The sequence below is a fragment of the Kryptolebias marmoratus genome, linkage group LG8 (assembly GCF_001649575.2).
Source record: "Kryptolebias marmoratus isolate JLee-2015 linkage group LG8, ASM164957v2, whole genome shotgun sequence".
NCBI classification, from domain to species: Eukaryota; Metazoa; Chordata; class Actinopteri; order Cyprinodontiformes; family Rivulidae; genus Kryptolebias; species Kryptolebias marmoratus.
The window spans coordinates 9,449,587-9,470,328 of NC_051437.1; the positions used below are offsets into that span (position 1 = coordinate 9,449,587).

At 39.6% G+C, this 20,742-nt stretch overlaps 2 protein-coding genes across 18 annotated transcripts in view; both read left to right on the forward strand.

Annotated features, from left to right (window-relative positions):
* Nucleotides 1-14,034, forward strand: part of LOC108232028 (rap1 GTPase-activating protein 1) — a 69,000-nt gene extending 54,966 nt beyond the window's left edge. For 10 of the 17 annotated variants that reach the window (XM_017409512.3, XM_017409503.3, XM_017409505.3 and 7 more), the window contains 15 exons: nucleotides 481-564; nucleotides 1,505-1,605; nucleotides 1,760-1,889; nucleotides 3,257-3,412; nucleotides 3,516-3,587; nucleotides 3,669-3,755; nucleotides 3,862-4,002; nucleotides 5,127-5,258; nucleotides 7,252-7,329; nucleotides 8,311-8,420; nucleotides 8,528-8,647; nucleotides 8,777-8,912; nucleotides 9,043-9,154; nucleotides 11,925-12,001; nucleotides 12,479-14,034. In XM_017409512.3, the coding sequence (XP_017265001.1) occupies nucleotides 481-564; nucleotides 1,505-1,605; nucleotides 1,760-1,889; nucleotides 3,257-3,412; nucleotides 3,516-3,587; nucleotides 3,669-3,755; nucleotides 3,862-4,002; nucleotides 5,127-5,258; nucleotides 7,252-7,329; nucleotides 8,311-8,420; nucleotides 8,528-8,647; nucleotides 8,777-8,912; nucleotides 9,043-9,154; nucleotides 11,925-12,001; nucleotides 12,479-12,526 (1,584 nt within the window). In that variant the 3' untranslated portion in view covers nucleotides 12,527-14,034. Of the gene's footprint in view, nucleotides 1-480; nucleotides 565-1,504; nucleotides 1,606-1,759; nucleotides 1,890-3,256; nucleotides 3,413-3,515; nucleotides 3,588-3,668; nucleotides 3,756-3,861; nucleotides 4,003-5,126; nucleotides 5,259-6,990; nucleotides 7,330-8,310; nucleotides 8,421-8,527; nucleotides 8,648-8,776; nucleotides 8,913-9,042; nucleotides 9,155-11,924; nucleotides 12,002-12,270; nucleotides 12,319-12,478 lie in introns of those variants that run through there. The other 7 variants (XM_017409506.3, XM_037976958.1, XM_037976959.1 and 4 more) reach the window with 7 other exon arrangements.
* A 1,653-nt stretch (nucleotides 14,035-15,687) lies between these two features.
* On the forward strand, nucleotides 15,688-18,937 carry aurkaip1 (aurora kinase A interacting protein 1). Its single transcript, XM_017409450.3, has 4 exons — nucleotides 15,688-15,797; nucleotides 16,827-16,932; nucleotides 18,023-18,486; nucleotides 18,609-18,937. Exons 2-4 carry the CDS (start codon nucleotides 16,881-16,883, stop codon nucleotides 18,723-18,725), a joined length of 633 nt encoding a protein of 210 aa, XP_017264939.1. The 5' UTR covers nucleotides 15,688-15,797; nucleotides 16,827-16,880; the 3' UTR covers nucleotides 18,726-18,937.
* Nucleotides 18,938-20,742: the final 1,805 nt, after the last annotated feature.

Genomic DNA, 20,742 nt, shown 5'->3' on the forward strand with positions numbered 1-20,742 from the left:
CTAATGAACACAGGTCACTGCTTTGGGTCAGGTGCTAACAAGGCTGGAGAATGCTCCTGTCTTTCAGGGTGAACAAACTGGAGCTGTCAGGGTTTTAGAGGACAATGCAAAAACCTTCAGGTCGTCTTAAAAAATGAATATGCAATATCCTTGCACTCCTTTTTTTTTTTTTGCTGCGTTTACTCTAAAAGTCAAGACCACTGAGACCAGAGATTTGTAATTTGCTTTTCTAATAATTCTGCACAGTTATATATTCTGTGATTTTTTTCTCCTGTGTTAAGCAGCACTGACTGTGAGAGCATTGTATTTGAGGAATAAATTGTGCCTAATGATTGTGCCTGCAGTGCACAGAAAAGAACTGAAGTGATATGACAGAAAATTAGGCTCAATGGGCTAGAATCAGTCAGCCAGCAGACATGCCCAGAATGAAAATGTGAGTATATAATTAAACACATTTCAATATATCTGTCATTTCTCCAGGCTTCAAGACTTATTGTCACCTTTGATGAACATGTGATAAGCAACAATTTCAAATTTGGGGTCATCTACCAGAGGTTTGGACAGGTGAGTTGTGAAGCCTGCATGTTAGCTGGATTCATTTTTCTGCCTTGTGTGGATCTCCTGTATTTTCCCTCCAACAACAATGTGCATGCATGTTCATTGTAATTTCTGATTTCCTCTAGGAAACTGATTATGCTCAGCCCTTCTTGTCTTAATTATGGCTTTCGCTCAAGCCCAGTCATTGTGGCTGTCTTCAGCTCACCCTCTCATTTTCTGAGCCAATCAGCCCCTTTGTGTACTCTTTAGGGGAGCTGGGGGTGGGAGGCCAAAGGAGCAACAGCATGCTTTTCCAAGGGCACTCGCAGATAGAGTAGAGACGTGCAGTGCTGATGCTTTAGAGCTAATTCAGTCTTGTGAAATAACACGCTAAGAAACCCGAGGGGCCACAACAACACAGAACGTTATTTGTTCATTGTCGACTCTGTACGAGTGTCAGAGAAAGATTTCATAGTGGAGCAGGCAAATTGCAATGAGGTATGGACAATATAAATATTGAACAATGTCAGCTTCTCAGTGTGTTTGTTTTAGGGAAGGGTTTTTGTGTTCACATCAGTTCCTCTTTTCCTGACGATAGATAATCAACTGTCTGGAAATATGATAGGAATTACACACATCCCTATCTGTACAGGTTTTGCCATATTTGCTTTTTTGTTGATGGCAAGCCTATCTTCTTAGATCCAAATACAACATGTCGGAGTACTCACAAGATGTACTCCCTTTAGTTATTGATCCTAATCTGTTGCATAAAAACACACCTTACATAAAATACTTGTGCCATTAAAGTCATTCTGGTATGAGGATGTTAAAGAGGTTTTCAATTCTCCTCACAAATATTGTGAAACTCATTAGCAAACATGCAAACCATTCTCAGCATTTTCTAATTTTACCTGCCTGTTATTTGCTTCTGCAAGCTTGAATTTTTAATTGGCTTTACTCATTCCAGACTTCAGAAGAGGAGCTGTTTGGCAACAGCGAAGAGAGTCCTGCCTTTGTAGAATTCCTGGAGTTTCTGGGAGAGAAAATTGAACTCCATAACTTTAAAGGGTGAGAATCCAACTATGGTTATCCTCTCCCATATAGTCCAAGAACACAACACCAACTCCAATCTGTATCTCCTCCTGCGAGCTGTAGGAGGGATGGCCGTGCTCCTGCAGTGACGGTAGAATATCCTGTTAGACATGGCTCTGTGTGCTTGCAGTTTCCGAGGAGGGTTGGACGTGACTCATGGGCAGACCGGCACAGAATCCGTGTACTGCAACTACCGCAACAAGGAGGTCATGTTCCATGTGTCCACAAAGCTGCCTTACACAGAAGGGGACACCCAGCAGGTAATGTAACACCATCCCAGTCGAACACACCTTTTATGATTCATAGCGAGCAGTCGGACAAGTTCCCTCTGGGTAACTTAGGACCACGGTTTGCATGTAAATCTCTGTTTTGCTAACAAAAACAGCAGCATGTAAAGAAAAAAAAAACGATCATTGTAAAGTTGAAGCTTCTGTGAGCTGAACTTGAACTCAGACAGCCAAATTCTACTTCACTTTTATCTCCCATATTCACACAAACACTGAATCCTAAGAGTAAAGGCACATTTCATTGATAAATTAGAATATTTCTCAGGATATGTTCAGTAAATTGTTTTTATGTGTGTGCCACGTTGGTCTAACATTGTGTGTTCAGACTGACTTCAAGGGAAATAGCACCCCTTTGTGGTGTTTTACAAATTCATATACTATCAGCTGACAAAGTGGGAGAATGAGACATGAGTTCAAATTATTTATGGTTCTTATTGGCTAAATTCTCTACAAATCAAATATATTTGTCTGATAAATTAAGGCTTTTTTCATTGTGTGTTATTTATTTTTTGTATTCCGTTGTAAATGGGCTAGGTTGATCAACTTTGTGTCCTCACTTGTAAATTATAATATTTAATATTAATTAATTTAATGTAATATATCAGCTGTGATAAACCCACATTTTCCTCCCTCCTCTCCCTCTGGGCTGTCATCACAACACTGTAAACCAGGTATAGACATCAGGGATAGTGAGCATCAATCAGATCGTTCAAATATATTATTGACATGTAGAGAAGGGATGCATGGCACTTGGAAGGTATTTGCAATTTAATATTGAGCACACTGGAAAATGTATTAACTTTAAATGTTTCATATTGAAGCATAATGAAAATGACATAATGCATGACATCACAAGATCTGTTTGCGCTTGGAGTACGTTTTGTGATTGTCTCTGAAATACTACCACATAAGATTTTAACTCAGTATCTATAAAACTGACTGAGATATAATCATTTTGTTAAAGCCTATTAGCTGTTGCAGCCATCTTGAATTGGGTTGACTCCAAACCTTAGTCAGTTGTGGACGTACATTCAGTGATTACTTGCTGAGAGTTATATTAAAATCCATCCAGTGGTTCATGAGATATTTTGCTAACTGGCAGACAAATGAACACACACACACACACACAGAATTACATGATCACCCACCTTTCATGGCAGCAGGTGATAAAAGTGTACTTACTAACTGAAATCAGCAGATATTAAAAATGCATACATACATCTACATGCATATATACAGTCTCTATAAACCCTGCCTTTGCTGTCATGACAGAAACATGTTTCAAAATGCTTCACTCAGAAATCTAATCACTTCCCTGTCTTTTGGCTGTTGTGTTGCAGTTGCAGAGAAAAAGGCACATAGGGAATGACATTGTGGCCATTGTTTTCCAAGATGAAAATACTCCCTTTGTTCCAGACATGATTGCATCCAACTTTCTTCACGCTTATATTGTGGTCCAAGTGGTCAACCCCTGCTCTGAAAATATTCTCTACAAGGTAACTTATTTCTTCTTACTGCCATCTCTGTTTGTCTTTCGTAAAACTTCTTTATTTGTTTCTTGTGCAGGCGATTATTCTGAGCTTTAATCTTGCTTTCCAGGTGTCAGTGACAGCACGAGATGATGTTCCTTTCTTTGGCCCAGCCCTCCCAGATCCTGCTGTCTTTAAGAAAGTAAGAGAAAGAACAACCTGGAAATAAATGTGGCCGTCTTTTAGTTTCCAATGTAACGCATTGTCTCTGCTCCTTTTCTAGGGTCCTGAATTCCATGAATTCCTTTTTACCAAACTAATCAATGCAGAGTATGCATGTTACAAAGCTGAGAAATTTGCCAAATTGGAGGTAAGTTGCTGAGCATCATTTCTCTGCTTTTGCTTGTCAAGTGAACGTTAATAAACGCCTTCTCTTTGTTTTATTCCCTTTTTGTCTCGGTGTGTGTGCGTGCTAGGAACGAACAAGATCTGCTTTGCTTGAGACTCTTTATGAGGAGCTCCACATGAACAGCCAGGCTATAATGGGAATAGGAGGAGAGGAGGACAAGATTGAAAATGGGAGTGCAGGAGGAGGGGGCTTCTTTGAGTCCTTCAAGGTAACTGGAGCTTCAGGTGCAGGGACCAGGAACGTCAGCCTGGCTGCTTTGCATCCTGAAACTTTCTGGGGGGAAAAAGGTGCCATGACAAGTATGAAACTAACTCCTGTTTGAAAAATGACATCATTTCCACTGAGTAAAAGACTGGAAAAAAAAGCTGGCTCAGTCAATTTACCCCCTACAAAACAAGTCATTTGTACTCTTTATATTGTATTGATTTAAAACATTTGGAGGCGCCACAGCATTTAGTTATTTTCAGACAGCTCCTTGTTTCCATCCTTGACTAAGCTAGGATGTCCTGCTGCCTGTAACTTTATGAAGCGGAGAGATTTGAGAGGAACATTGATTTTCTCTCTACTTCCCTCCAAGAAAGCAAGCATTTGTATTTTCAAAAATGTCAAACTATTCAAACTTCTAATATCACATTAACTGTTCCTATAAAGATCAGTGTCACCCAACAGAATCAGTGTGAAGCATTGACCTTTTCTTTTTTTAACAGCTGCAGTCAAATGTTTTTTTTTATGGCTTTTCTTTGGCAGTTTTCCAATGCTGTTCTTGTCTGTGTGCGTGCTGGGCTGTAAGAGCTTTATCACTGTCCAGTAGTCAGTGTTAAATCTGAATGAAGATGCTGCTCTCTCCTGATGCAACACTCTGCTCTTTGCTCCCCAGCTTTAATGCTCAAACATCCTAACAGTAAACTTGCTGTCTGCATGCTGCTGTGTCACCACTCGCACATTTTGTCATGAACTTCAGCGGGACTGGATGGATTTCTTTCACCATCACATGCCTATGCTTCTCTTAGAGGTGTACTGGGATTTAAACTTCTTTGGGCTGTGTTTAAACTCAGTGTGGTTTTGTTACTCTTTCTCCTTACGCCACCCATCTAAACACAATGACTCCTCTGAACCCCGCCCCCCCACGGGCCCTAAGTCTTAGCATCGTATTCTGTCGCCTCCTCTTCTGTCAGGATCAGAATCTGATCAGCACTTTCTGCCTGTATTGGTCAGTGTTCAGAGACAGCCCCGAGGCTCCTCTTTGGTCTGTGATGCCACACAGCGATACAGAGAGGTCACATGAGTCAGTGCCATCTGAATGTATCTCCTCCTCCTCATCTCTTTCCGTAGCGGGTGATCCGCAGTAGGAGCCAGTCAATGGATGCCGTGAGTCTAACATTCAAGAAGCCGTACACAATCTCCTCCACTGTGAGCAGCACCTTTAACCACAGCACCACAGAGAGCCCCAAATTCCCTGGGATAGTAAGTACAAGTGCCACTCTTCGTCTTACATAAGGCGAGCCTCGCTGCCTCTGCCTCCCGCTGCAGCTCGACTAGAGTTAACGCCCCGTCTTCCTCACCTGCCTGCCGCACTAACTTCTCACAGAAATATGCCACATGCTCACCAAACGGGACCAATTACAGTCTGCTTTGGCCTCCAACTTGACTCTCACATCACCATGGTTGCAAATTGTCAAACTTTCTACAAGAGGGAGTGGGTGGATACTGACTGAATGTAGGACTTGTGGTGATGGGTAACGCTGTTTTTTTACCTGTCGATGGTTTAAATCCTAATGCATCTGCACTGTTCATATGTTTCTGACATGGGTTGAGGTTTTTGCGTGAATGTGTATTTATGTGTACATTTGCATGCTAGGTTAAGCATGTAGACTGCTGTTAATAATCACACACAAAAAAAGTTGAATGTGGTCACAAACAAGCTTAGCTTTATCTTCTCAGGTGAAAACCTTGTAAATTGTAATGCCATCTTTTGGAGTATTTGTAGGTCGGCAGAACTAATTATGCAATGATGCTAAAACCTGACTGATGAATCGCTGTTTTACAGATCGATTCGCAAATCAAAACTTATATATCACTCTCCTCTGAACTGTTTACAAGGTCTTCATTCATATAACTCGTAAATTTGCATTTAACATACGTGTTAAGTACACTCACTGGAAAGAAAATAGCTAAGCACCCAGAAGGAATGTTCTGATTTGGATGTCCACATGCAGGTCAACAATAGTTAAGCAAATTATTTGATTTCCAAGTAGCTGGAACATTTAAAGCAGGTACCGGAGGGCATAAGTGGTGCCATTACGAGTGTCACAATAGTGTTATCAGGGAGCTGTTGGAATGTCTGACAGTCAGTCAAAACAGTGAGTGAAGGTCAGCAATCACACAGGATGCCACATAGACACACTAGACAGCATTACCAACACTTGATGAGAACTGAGGTTATATGTGGGTTTGTATGAGGTTGGGTGCCCAGCATGTGGGACAGACACATTGTCACAGTGGTCGAATGTTGAAACAAGTAGGTACTTGAGGGCATCCACACATGTTGTGAAGTTTCCGAATGTCCAAGACTGACCACATCATAGGAGGACTGTGTCGCATTGTGGACCTGGATTACAGACCCAAGTATTGGATCTTGAAGGCTAGTTACAAGAGATGAGGGTCGATCTGCACAACTCCATTCTGCACCCAGCCTCTGCTAGTACTCAGGCCTGAGAGGGTTCCTCACCCTACTGACATGAGACCACCAGTACTGCCAGCTCCTCTAACCATTTGATCTGATCTCATAATGATTTAATTCTGTCACATGACCCATCAACATATGCAGTTTCATTTAGTTTTCACACCTCCATCTGCATGCTTAACTATTTTGCTAGTGAGTGTATTTTGGGAGATTGTGGAAAACTGCATATTCTATAAACTTTTTTGATTTAGAAATAAAACAAGCCAAAGGAAAGTTTGTTGTGTTAGACAGTGAACAGGATATTTTCACAACTTCAGTAAAAAACAGGTTTTACCAGCATGCTATTTTAAAAGTTTTTCCATAAGCTTGCTTATTGTCCATAACACTGTCTTGACATAATGCCTTATAAAAGCTGTATGTCCCTCTCTGTTGTGTTTTTAATCTCTTCTTCATCCTCTTTCTCACAGGTGTGTGACTTACATAACTGGCTCATTATTTCTCTCTCCCATTCAGCTGCCTGTTTTGCACCCATGGAGCCAAACTGTCACCATTTGTATCCTCCAGTTAACATGTGCTTTGTATTTGGTTTGACTGACACGACTTACTGCATGAAATCTCATATATATTTGTATAAATCTCATATTTTCTCTCCCCTACCCCTTCTCTTTTTACTCTTTTTCTCCCTTTTGTCGTCTGTCGTCATCATTCTCTCTACCTCCCTCCGTACTACTCTGCCTGTTTCTCCCTTGTTTCTTCTCTTCCTGTTTGGCTCAGTCCTTGCTTGTCCCAGGCAAAAGTCCCAGTAAATATGGACGCCGAGGCAGTGCCATAGGGATAGGAACAGTAGAAGAGGTTCATGTCAAATTCCAACTACTCTCTAACTTCTAACGTCTCACTTCCTGTTTTATGTTGCTTTGATATGTTTGCATGGCTTCTCTGCATCATAGCCAGGCACATTTCTTTGTACATTTCAGCTCCCTAATATGTACCAAATACAGTAAACACTATATGCAGTACAGATAGAATCATTCTATAAAACAGCTTGTACATTGCAGGTATTTTTCTGTACATTTCCTGATAAACTGACTGTTTTGAGAAGTGCAGATCTTGACATTTTACACAGATTTTCACAAAACACTATTCAGATTATAAAGAGATTAGCAGGTCTGTGATGCCAGAGTAAGATTTATATGATAAAAGTGAATTTGATGTTTCAACACTTGACATTTTCAGGGTAGCATTAAAAATTCTTTCTCTTCTTATTCTGCTGTCTGCTTTGCTGCAGTAGGTGCTCACCTTCTTTAGTGCTTTATGACAGCCTTGTATTTTAATCCTAGTAAGTCTTTATTTGGTTTAACATGATTAATATTAATGATTTAATAGCCCCCTCACATAGAAATAATGAAAAGAAAAGCCTTCCTCTTGCTCTTTGAAGCCGCATTGAATTAAAGGCTTTTTTTAAGTTCTTAAATTAAGAGCTTTACAAAGGAGGCTGAGTGAACAAAGCAGCTGCTGAGAAAGCATATTTAGTGGCAGGCTGTGGAGCTTTTAAAACCCACCTTTTATCTCCTGCCTCAGTGTTCTCCGCTCTGACAGGGAGACTGTCACCTGTGCTTGTCATTAAGCTCCTAAATTCATATTTTACTTTTTTTTTTTTCTCCCCTACATCTTTCTAAAAACTGGAAGGGAGCAGTGTTAGAAATCAGCCTGGAAATTGAGGCTGACGTGTTCTTGAAATGCCTTTTTCTTCTGAATCTAATAAAAATTCAATTGCGGGTCAGTAAAACCCAGAGATTATTTTGACACTGACTCCCTTTCTGCTCTTGTCGGCAGTCTTTGATAATCCCAGGAAAAAGCCCTACCAGGAAAAAGTCCGGGCCGTTCAGTTCCAGGCGAAGCAGTGCCATCGGTATTGAAAACATTCAGGAAGTCCAAGAGAAAAGGTGACAGAATACTCCTGTTTGCACCTGAAACATACCTCCCTTTTTATTAGTCCTTTCTTAACTTGTTAACTTTATTGTTTTTTAATGTTCTTATGTATTTATTGCAGCAGTAGAGATCCATCTCCAAATACTCAGAAAACTCCTGACAGTGGCCATGTTTCTCAAGATCCAAAATCTGATAACTCAGATCAGAGCTCTCCAGAGGTCCTTACAACTGCCAAGAACAGGTGTGCTTGATGAATAAGATGCTGCCAACAATGTGACGTGTCCAAGCAGGAAATGACCCTCCTCTGTGGGGGGCACATTGTACAGATATATCAGATTTTGGTGCTGAACAGTGGTAACCCAGGGTGTAGTTCTTATCTTTGTGGCAGGACCCCATCCATCCCTGAAGCCCACGACCTCTCCCGCTCCTCCTCCAACGCCAGCAGCTTCGCCAGCGTGGTGGAGGAAAACGAGGCCGAGGCGGCGGAGGACTATGACACTGGCATGGTGAGTGGAAAATCCAGTACTCAAGAATGAGAAGAAGCAAGATGAGCAGATTCAGATTTACACATCCTTGCATTTTGCTTTTTGCCCTCATTCGCATGGCTTCACGTGTCTCTTCTGTACGTTACCCCAGGAGAGTCTGTCGTCTGCCGGAACGCCTCACAAACGGGACTCCCTCACCTACAGCACGTGGCTGGAGGACAGCGTCAGCTGCACGAGCAGCAACAGTCGTGGTAGTTCCCCAGGTCAGGGCAGACGAAACTCCAAACTGTTGCAAGATCAAAGGAAAAAAATAGGAGAAATCAAAATATACTCATAATAAAATGAAATATGTTTAAAAGTTTTAAGCCACCTTACAATTCATTATATTTTGCTTCAAATTATATTCTGTTAAAAGGGTCCTAGGTCAGGTAGGTTTTCGTTTTTTAGTCCTGCTTTAGTACCTGATGATTTTCAGAGAAGCAGGATCTGTGTTTGTTAGGACTCTTAGAATCGACAGGTGGATCCCAGAGCAGATAAAGAAGTGCTTAGGTGGATGTTTATTTACATGTTCATGGAAGTGTTAGACAGTGGAATAATCCGTGGAGCATGCCGGACTGAGGCGGCAGAGCAGCTGGCAGACAGGTGGGTGTATGTGTTTGCAGAGGGCAGGATTCCTGAGAAGGAGCAGAGAGAACCGAGAACAGACCCGGCTGACATACTCAGAGCAAACAGAAGTTCAGAGAGATGGTAGCCGGACATCTTCGCTTACCAGCTGGTGGTAAACACAGCTCCTCCGACACGAAGATTTATGACCTGTAAAGTTGTATTTCCAGTTTGATAAGGCGATGGATTTGATCCCCAGGGAATCAGAAACACCCACACAGAGGCAGAAGAACTAAAACAAATAAAGTTATCAAATTAAAATATGTTTTGATGATTACAAAAACATTTGATCAACACTTGAATGTAGTGCATCAATGAAGATATTATTTTTTCAAATATTCAATATGTATTTAAATATGTTTCAGCACTGGGTAGAACTGTGATGACATAATAATGTTGTTAGTCTGATTTTTCTGTCGAGAATATCATTAAGAAAAAAATCAGTGAACAGATGGAGCTTCTTACAGACAATTCAGGCTGCAGCTGAACTCCTCACTGATCTGGAGCAGGTGAGGAGTTCATCCTCTGTTACCACGGTAACAGAGAGCCTCCTTCGCGATACCATAAACTCAACATAGTTGATTAAGCTGGAAATCTTGCTTCGTAGCAGTTAGTTAGAGGTATGAGCCTTGGACAGTGAATTATTTAAGCACATACTGTAAAAGCCAAATGAACTGAAGGGATTAATCACTCTTGCACATAAAATGATTGACAATTCAGCAAGGTGCCAACTTTTATCTTTAGACATTTTACTAGTAGCCAGTTAAAGAGAACTTAATTTGTTTCTATTTCTTTATAAAGGCACTCTGACTATCAAAAAATTTGCATTTTTTCCACTCATTAGCTTATTGGAGTTGTTAGCCAAAACCTTAGTCTAATGTAGAAAGATCAGTTGAACGATAATGCTTATCTCATGTCATGACATGATTTATTTCAGCTTCTGTTAATCTACTACAGATATTTTTAAGGCTTGCCACTTTTATTTTATCTTTCAAGTGCCCAGTTTTGTTCATTTTTTCTCTTGAAACACTGCCCACTGTGTTAATATTTGCAGAGGTTCCTGCAAGATCACCATGTTGATACAAAAATACTATTTGCATGCTAATCCTCTTTTTTGATTAAACCAAAAAAAAGTAAGTTTTGTCTTTGAAAAGGCTGCTAGTAATAAAGAGCCCCAGGATCCAATTTAAAATGGTAATTTGAAACAGCAGTGATTCATCCCATGTCTTCATACGTCAGTGCCGCATGGCTAAGCAAAATTCAAAAACCTCAAGAGCACTTTTAAGAAAGTGTCACAGGGTGTGATGGAAAGGACTCAAATGCAGGTGAACGAGACACAGGAACCAGGAAGGTGATGAAATACGAGGTGAAAACAAAACTAAATGCAAGGCAACATGCTACCACAGCAAGGTGAATTCAGAATCTAGATAGACCATAAACAGAGGATCTGACAGAAAACGGAGAAAAAACAGGACTATAAATACTGGGAAGGGTGATTACAGATTGAGGACAGAAGTGCTGATTACTAATGGAAAATAGGTGGAATGTAAAGAGGTGGAAACAAGGACTATAGAAGACACTGAGTGGTAAGAAAGGTAAAAACAAACAAAACAACATGACAAAAGGATAGGATGCTGGTTTTTTAAGCAAAATATTTCATTATAATATGATGAGCTGCGCTTCTCACTTTGTTACCTAATTTAATGCAGGAATTACTGCCTCGTAGCTTTTATTCTGCCACTAAGGGACAGTTTACCATTATGACTGGCAAAAGTCCACTCTTAATGGATCATCTAAAAATAAAGATTTACTTTCTTGTCGTGGTCCTCTTTGAAAGGTCACCATGGAATAAACAGGATGATGTTAAAGGCTGCAGGGAAGTCATTAAGAGAAAGTTACAAAGATATATTTTTCTTGTGAAACGCAGAAAAACACCAATTTCATTTTAGCAGTGTTTCTCTTGTTTTGCCCACATTATGAATGATGTTTGCTGCCCCTAGATTCATCATTGTAATGAGGAATTCATGAAGATATGGGATAAAAAGCCTAAAACTGTTTTATTATAATATCTGTGGAACTGTAAACCTAATGCACTCCTGAAAAAAATTCAGTGTTATGCTACTTAATATGCTACTCAAGTAGCAGGTTAGCTTACACTGGATAATTTTGTTTCCTATACATGAAATATAAATAATGATATTATTAATAGTGAAACAGTTTTTGTTACTTGAGTTGTTTGTAGTAAGATTAGAAATTGCTTTGCAAAAATGATCAAATTAGTAAGTCTAAATAAATATACATGAAAGCTATGTGAGTCGGGCTGCAGTGGACACGTGTTTCTGGTTTAACATCCTGCTGCTTGTCCTGCAGGGCCTGGGAAACCTGATCGAGGGAAGATTAGCGACGTCCGGATCAAACTAGAGCGATCGCACGATAATCAGTCCACGGTGAGTCGCTTGCTTTGTTCCCTCGAAATTTCTCCAATCATTCTGCAACAAATTTCTCCAATCATTCTGCAACTTTTCCTTTATCTGAACGCACATTTTACTATGAAACTGAAACCGACCAAATAACAAACAGTAAATGCATCGTTGACACTCTGAAAGTGACTGCTTTTCCTTCTGATATTGCTGTGATTTTATGCTATTCTTTTCTTTTGTTCTTTTTTATTCGTGTTTTGCTCTTTTTTATTTTACCTGTACATTTCTTTGTGCAGAACTGTTAGCTTTACCAACCTGATTTTCTCCTGATTCTTCATCTTCAGGTTAGACTTTCCCCCTTTTTTTTAAAAATCAACTCATGATCTCAGTTAATAAAACTCGTCACGTAGACTGGAAATGCTGCATACACATACAAGCAAATGCTGCTTGTTGACATTACTGGAATATTTATGTTTTGACCAGACATTTGTCTTATTCCAAAAGCAACCCCAAAGTCACACTCCATCCGGGAGAAGAGAAACATGCATTTGACCCGACCTTTGAAGAGGTGAAGAACGACGATGAAGATGAGTCAGGATGAAGGCCGTCCAGTCGGCTGCTCAGGGAGAACACGTCTCCGGAAACCTGCAGGACATTAAAGGAGGGGGACGCACAATAAGGGGCCAGCCTTTCACAATGTTGTTTCCTTCCAACTCTGTTCTTTGCCTGTTCACACATCTGTTGCCTAGTTGTACATTTTTCTACCTGACCTTTCGTTTTTCTAAAGTGCACATTTGATCTACAAATGCAAATTTTTTATTTGTAAAATACTTAATTTTAGTTTGTCTCGCTGAACTTGGGGCTGCACAAGACTGTCATTGTGCTGTCTGCTGAGAGTGTGAGGACAGCCGCAGCATGAAGGTATCTTCCTAAATTATTTACTAAAAAAAGTGGGATCTTGGCTTCCTAAATAATGACCTTTATAATATAAGAGAGAAGCTTTTTCCTGAGAGTGGATGCTACTGTATTCTGTGTAATTACTAGAGGATAAAATAAAAAAGGAGAGTTATGCCAGAGCAAAACAACTGTACCTTTTCTTTTGTTGGCCATTCCTCTACAAGCTTTGCTTTCATATGTCTTACCTCAGTAAAGATGTATCTCAAATAAAGAAAAATGGCCTTGTTTTGAGCTGTTTTTTTGTCCTTTAATTTTGTAGATTTTCATTTTGTGTTTACTGTTTTATTGCCAAAAATGGGACATTATAGATTCGATGTGAAACAACTATATTCGAAAACATTTAGGAAGCAGTAGCATAATAAAACCGGTGGCATCGTCAGCTGTACTTCATCACTGTCTGTGTGATCAGCTAAAATATTAACCACTCAGCAATATACCCACTCTCTGTCGTGTCTGTTGGAGCAGAAGTCCGTCTCTTTTTTATTTTAAAATCTTTTTAATATATATTTTTAATTATTGATTTGTTTCCTGGTAAAAACCGGCAACTATCTGTTCGACTGTCCCTCTGCGGTGACTCCATTCAGCATCTGTTACATTTGGCTTGTACATGTTGCTTGGACATAAATAATAATGTTAGCTGTAAAAACCTGTTTGTTTCAGGGGTCACATCTTGTTCAGTGCTGTAACTTTGCAATGCAAATGTGATCGAGCTGTGTATATTTATTTAAGGGCGGCTAAAGAACTCTAAACACAACTACTGATTTTGTAAATAGGCATTTATTAGGAGTACACAGTGTATAATGTAAATGTAATAGATTTTAAATTGAATGGAGCAACATTTCCAGATTACTGCCAATTTACCAATTTATTGTTGTTTTATATGTTTGGATAGAGTTTTGTAGAGTTATTTTAAAGCTGTTCAGACTGTTCTGTTAAAGAAGAAAACCTCACACTACGTCCCGTTGATCATTTCAGTTGCCTTATGTCACACAATGATGGTGTAAGTAAAGCCAGTGAAGAGTCATCAGGATTTACAATGAAATGAATGTTTTGGTTTTGCTTGTTTTTACTGTAAATAAATGCCCTCAGAAGTTTACATCCTGGTTTACGTCTCGCCTTTTCTTTAATGTAGTATTTTAAACGTGGCATGGTAAAAATCCTTGTTGTGAAATGCCTCCACACAGCCGGTGACCCATTTCTCACCATCTTATGAAACCCTAGGAGGAGAAAGTCCCATGAATAAATGATCTGATGCAGCTGCACACGAGCGTGAAACTGGAGCAATCTGAATGTGGACGCTTCACGTAGAACGAGCGGGCGTGTTCAGGCACAATCGGCAGCATTTTCAGGAGAAATTTAAACAACGATGTATGCAACAGCAATGGGTCAAACATGCTCGTTGCAAATTCACAAGGAGACAGATTTACAAAATAAAAAAAAAGAAGAAAGAAATCTACGCCCCATTTCTGCTTTGACCCTAATATTTTGTATTTCTTTGTTTGATATATTCCCTGACTAAAAAAATGTAACAGTAATATTTTGTTAAGCACACAGTTACTAAAAATGTCTTGGAAAAACCCACAGTAGTCATTGCTATAACTTAAATAACCCTTTAGTGTTGCATAACGTTTTTTCACCAAGCTCTTGTATTAAAGTGGGTGAGTTTTGCTGCTGTGTGAATCTTTCTCCAGCACAATTTAGAAAATCTCAGTGGGTTTAGGGTCTGCACTCTTGGGTGGAGGCTTAACCCTCCTGTGGCCTTCAGATCAAATTGACTCAAAGTTACAAGGGCTTCTCTACCTCTCTCTATCTCCCTCTCTTTTGAGGGCTTCAGAGAGATTAAGGGTGGGGCTGTGATGTGAATTTATGTGTTAAACTGTTGCTACATGCAGCCTAAATCTCTTCCACAGTTCAATCCCAGTATTGTCAACTCATATAAGATTGTTGTTTAAGGAATGAGAAGCTAGCCTGTAAATACTATGGAATCTACTCCATAATCACTTCAACTTCTTGGCAGCTAGAAAATATTATTCAACACAGTAATTAACTAACTGCTTACTTCACAAATCAGAAACAACCAAAGTAACTCAGATTATGACATTTCCAACTTTAAATATGGATTTTTAGCTGAATATTAAAGCTGCATTTATTATATAGAATACCTAAAATTTCTCTCAACGGGTATTTATTCAGGCAACCAGAGTTAAAATAGTGAATAAAATGTTTGATGTGGGCAATCTCTTTGTTGTTGCAGAAAGTCGCCCCAACACATACAAGACTCCAAAGATCTCTTTTTCTTCTTGAGCTGCTGCTGCTGATGATGATGATGAGGAGAATGATGCCAAAACACCAAAACTGACAATAAGGTGCATACACAACAAATAACCAAAAAAAAAAAAAAACATTTTTAAATACACATTTAAAAGAAAGAAAGGAAACATAGTAATATTTCACAAAAATAAAGAAATCAACATTTAAAAAAAAACTTGAGAAACCTTTTAAAAACGTAAAAAAGTTTCTTACAAAACATAACATTTCAGATCATATTAGGTTCAAACAACAAAATATATTTAAGAGAACAATTTTCTTTAGAAGCTTGTATTTATGCTTGGGTATTGTTGATTTAGTATTTATCTATTTATTGTTACTGTTGAACATTTATTCTGCTTTACAAAGAATAAAATTGTGTGTGTGTGTGTGTGTTTACCTCCGTTTAGCACATATTATTGATTAGATTAGATGTTTTTGTTGCCCCGGAACCTTTGTTCTGACTGAGAAACAGGAGGCGCTGCAAATGTGTCGCACGGACCGGAAGTTGTCTTCTGAAGTCACATTGACCAAAAATCAACGGTCACGGCAAAATTAGGTAATGTACTATAATTTTTTTAAGAGTTAGTTGCTTGTATAAATGCTGTCATGTAGTTAAAAATAGGACTAGAATTCACAATTTAAAATATTTTATAAATGTGCCGACTTTTCACATCCTTAGCTATTAGCTGAGCTAGCATGACTGTTAGCTGCGATAGGCTAACCGCCGGCAAGTCTAAGAAATTATTGTTGTTTCGAAATAATGCTAATGTATTCTATTCTTTAATTAATTTATAAACACATGGTAACGTCCTTTTTAAATTAATTGTATTTCATTTAAGACTTTGATCATTTATTATAGTTTGTTCATTCATTGTTTGCATCATCTAACCTAATCAGACTCTTTGACCTTCATGATCTGTCACCAACACTCGAATCCATCATTGTTGTGTTTTATTTTATCAAATAAACACCAAACTTCTGTGGTTGACTGGAGCTTGAATAAGAAGTTTTGTTGAAGCAGGTCCTTGATAAACATAAATCCGACGGTGTGATTGAAGACACCAGTGACACCTACTGGACAAAATACTAAAAAGAAAATCACCTAACTTCTAAACTTTAGACATCATCTCCTGCATAAAGAACTAAAAGACAACTGAGGTGCGAGATGAGAGTCTCACAATAACTTTAACTTAGTATGCTGAAGATGTTTTATGCGATTGTGCATAATTTATAAAGTTATTATTATTTTGACTGTCTGATATCAGAACTTGGCTTTTGCTGTTTAGTTATTTTGTGTTACATTTTAATTGTGCAATATTTTGTCGTCTTTTTTGGATTATTTGCATCGCCATAAGTTAATGACATGAGTGTCATTTCACTTATTTTGCATCTGTGCCTTGTTTGTTTATTTATTATTAAATCTTCCAACATTTAATAATATTGTTTTCACAATTTCTTGATCAAAAAATAGCTTTTTGTTCATAAACTTGACTTAAACATTAACCCAACGCCTTTCCCACAGTTAACTGCCTAATTTGAGGTTCAAAGCTTTGCTGAGACTGACAGTTTTTGCTCTCGCCTGCAGGACCTCTGACCGCCCAACACATCCCTCATGACTTTATTTGGTTGATCATCGATAATGTTCGCCTTGAAGGTTGTCAGTCGGCTCAGTCTGTTTAGCAGAGCAACTTGTGAGTACAAACAAAGATGTCTTATTTTATCTTCTTCTGTTTCTGTGTTTCTCCACGACATGTCACACAGCTCTTCTGTAGCCTGAACCTGGGGCTGTTTAAGCACCGTCGGTGTTCCAAGTGAGCTTGTTCAGTGAAAACTGGGTCTGGACGATGAAACAGTCTCAAAATTGAGAGACGTGACTGGAAGAAAATAACATCACTCCTTTATGTATCTGATACTGTAGCACACACAGCGTGATCTCCAGCAACACCAGGTTGTCCCAGATTTATTGCTCATGTAGCTTGAAAGTAGCAGTTCTGAGACGTCATATTCAAATAAAATACATGTCTTCATAACGTTGCAGTGACCCAGCAATAACATTACACAGTTTCATGCTATGCTAAGCAAATGGTACCGGTTGTGTACGGTGTGTACGCAGTGTGTGTCCTGGTGTGATATTAAAATTAGCTCTGTCCTTTTTTGATGATTCTTTTTCCAAGCATGTCCTTGGTGCGATGCACAAAGGTTGCTTGTTGTGATGATCTGTGTGGAACAAATAACAGCTGTAGCCGAGGCTTATGGGTGCGTCCGTACTGAGTAAACTACAAAATAATGCATTACTACAAAAGGAATTACTCAGAAAGTAGCATCAAAACAACAGCAGGATTCACTCACGCAACTTCCTTCAAGCTTCACAATAAAAGTCTTCAGAATTTGCACTGAGTATTGCTTTAAAAAGACTAAACATCTAAACTTTAAAAGCATGGGCCACTGTAGGCTTCTCCTTTATACCCACCTGTGAGATAAACATCAAGAAGGTCACTGGTACGAACAAACGAGAATGCATCATGAATGTTTCATGTCAACCCCTTCAAATCTGTATACTGACCTTCGGAAATCTGTAAAATTCACAAACAATCTTTGGTACTCTCACACAACTTAAACTTTATTTACAACAGGATAAATATTATTTTGAATGTAGATGTAATGACTGAACTTGAAGGGTTTGTTGACCTTCTAATAAAAGCAGATTGAGTTCAAAAGTTTGAGGAAAAACACAAATAATAATTCCCAAACTGACGGAAATTCTCTTCCCTTCCTTCCCAGGTGCACTTCACGCCCACGGAGGAATCTTAAATGAATGCATCCAACCAGCCATTCCTGCTTACTGCTCCTCGCTCCGGCAGAAACTCAGAAACTACTCGACGGCAGCGGACAACACGTCCCCTCCTCGATGGGTCCAACTCGAGCCAGAGCTGGACGAGGCCCTGGTTCCGCGGAAGCTGTCGGTGAGTCCTCTGGAGAGCTGGCTGTCCCTGCGCTACACCCTCCCCCCACCCCTGGAGTCGGCGCTGCCACTGGGGGACGTCGAGCTGCTGGAGGAGAAGGCGCCGCCGCCCATGTCCCTGCCCGCGCCGGACGACGGGGCGGGCTCGGCGGCTCCCGTGAAATGTAAAAATGTTCTTGAGATCCGACGGAGGAAGATGAACCGACATAAATACAGGAAGCTGCAGAAGCGGATTAAGTTCTTGAAGAGGAGAGTGAGGCACGGCAGGGGGAAGAGGAAGCAGGTGAGGAACTTACTGTAGAATCATTTGAATGCTTCTGTACCCAATTAGCTAAATAATACTGTTTTTAAAGTTAAAAAATTCAAATTTACCCGTCAACATGACCAACTGAATGTGTTCTGTAGAGACGATTCGAGAAGGACCTCGAGAGGATTTGGATGCAAGCTGGACTGAAGCAGCCACCAGAGGGATGGGTTACACCTAAGATCTATATTAGGCATCACGGAAACAAAAAGAACTGAAATACAAACCAAAAAAGCAAAGCTGTTTTTGTTGGTGTTGCATCCTTCAGTCTGGATGACCGCCCCCCCTCACACAGCACCTCACTGACAGCTGTTACACTGCTTCACATCTGTTTCAGATTCATCCATCCAGTGGTGAGGTCATGTTCCCTGTGAGTGAGCAGTCATTTTATAATGTGTACATAACAGAATAAAGATCTCTTCCAAGGAAGGCTAATGTTGCTGTTTTTTCTGTTTCCTTGTTAAGTGAACAACCTTCAGCTGGTAAAACTTGCCCTAACCACGCTGTAGATGGCAGTGTTGTGCAAGGTCTAAGTCAAAAAGCTGCACAGTAATGTTAAAGTTTCCTGGACAGATGTTCTCCTCGTTATTGCAAATGGATAAAACTATAAACCTATTTACAAATCTACAGTCTGTTTTTTTTTGTCTGTTGTTTGGTTTTAACCAGAAAAGTTAGGAGAGAAAAAGGTATTAAAGCCTTCATGAAAATATGTAAAAATGACTTAAAAGTTGCACAGTGGAAATTTCAGCTATGTTAAACTCCTTATAAAAGAAAAACTATTTGCCAAACTTTAAATCTTCTAACTCAAAAATAACAGAGGCAGAGAGTTTTGACCTCCTCGGCTGCAGGTTAAAGCATCCAAACTCTGCTAATAAGTCAGTTAAAGACACTGACGACCCAAACAGCCTCAACAATCAATGTGACATTTTATTTATGATCGTTTTCAGCTGTTGTAGTAAATGTGGCAAAGATTTGCTGTTAGCAGCTGTTTTACAGTTCAACTGGATTCCGGGTGAGCGCCGTTCTGTAATAAACTTGTTTTTGCACAGAGTGGGCTGCAAAAGTATTAACCTCATTTTATTTTGATTATAAGTACTGTAGCCTTCCCAAACACACCGTATTAATTCAGCAAAAAGGGGAATAAACTTGTTTTACCAAATTCCCCAGAATATATGTATATTTATTCGCTACCTCTGCTTTGAAACAACCACCCTCAGAAGCCAAGTAATTCGCTAACGAGACTCCAGCTGTGACCGATCCAGTGTTAAATGATTTAATCCCCACCTGTTGTTAGGGGACCCAGAATCAACACCAGTGCACACTCTCTCATGTCAGAGAGATCATCTCGTGTTCAGAAATGACAGAGTTGTAGCTTTTTTTTGTCAAACCGTGAAAATACCGTTGTACGCAATGTCAGAGTATGTATTGGGAATGACTCTCAGCTACTACCACATCCAATTTGAGCTCATTATCTGTGAAATTACCTGAGTGAGAACCCTTCTTGTGTTGGCTAAAGTAGATAAGCTTTGGTTTCCATTTTGAACTGGATTGACTTCAAAAGTGAATCAGTTGTAGACGTACGTCCAATGATTATTTTCTGAGAGTTTAATTAAAATCTGCCCAGTGGTTCATTAGATATTTTGCTAACAGACAAACAGGCTAACTCCAACAGTTAATGCGATAAGTAACACTTTGAGTGCTGTGAAGGACTCTCAACTACTACCACACCGAATTTTAGCACAATATTTATAAAATTGGCTGAATTATAGCCACTTCTGTGTTTTCTAATGTCAGTTGGCTGTGGTGGCCATCTTGAGTTGGGTTGGCTCCAAAATTTAATCAGTTGTAGACGTGCATCCAATGGATGATTTCCTGAAGGTTTTATTGAAACCTGTCAAATGGTTCATGAGCTATTTTGCTAACAGACAGACACACAACACAGAGATGGGTAAAACGTTATCTTCCATGTTGGCGTTTTGGTGCGGGCGATGAAAACGCAAATCTTAAACCACCACCAGACAAACATTCAGACCTCTCATCATGATGAGACCACCAGCCCCACAGTGAAGCATGGTGGTGGCAGCATCATGCTGTGGGGTTTGATTTAAAGGTTGTTGGACACAAGCAGCAGAACGGGCCGATCCTCCTGCACCAAGCTGCAGAGACTCGCTGCCGCAGGAGGTGTCTCTACAGAACATTCACCTCGGGGCTCATGGATACGTTTGCACGCATCAC

What these genes read in the sequence shown, in the direction of transcription:
- aurkaip1 (XM_017409450.3), top strand. Translation starts at nt 16,881, where the DNA reads ATGTTCGCCTTGAAGGTTGTCAGTCGGCTCAGTCTGTTTAGCAGAGCA. An exon ending in TCTGTTTAGCAGAGCAACTT is followed by an intron (nt 16,933 to 18,022) that starts GTGAGTACAAAC and finishes CTTCCTTCCCAG; the next exon opens with GTGCACTTCACGCCCACGGA. An exon ending in GCAGGGGGAAGAGGAAGCAG is followed by an intron (nt 18,487 to 18,608) that starts GTGAGGAACTTA and finishes TGTGTTCTGTAG; the next exon opens with AGACGATTCGAGAAGGACCT.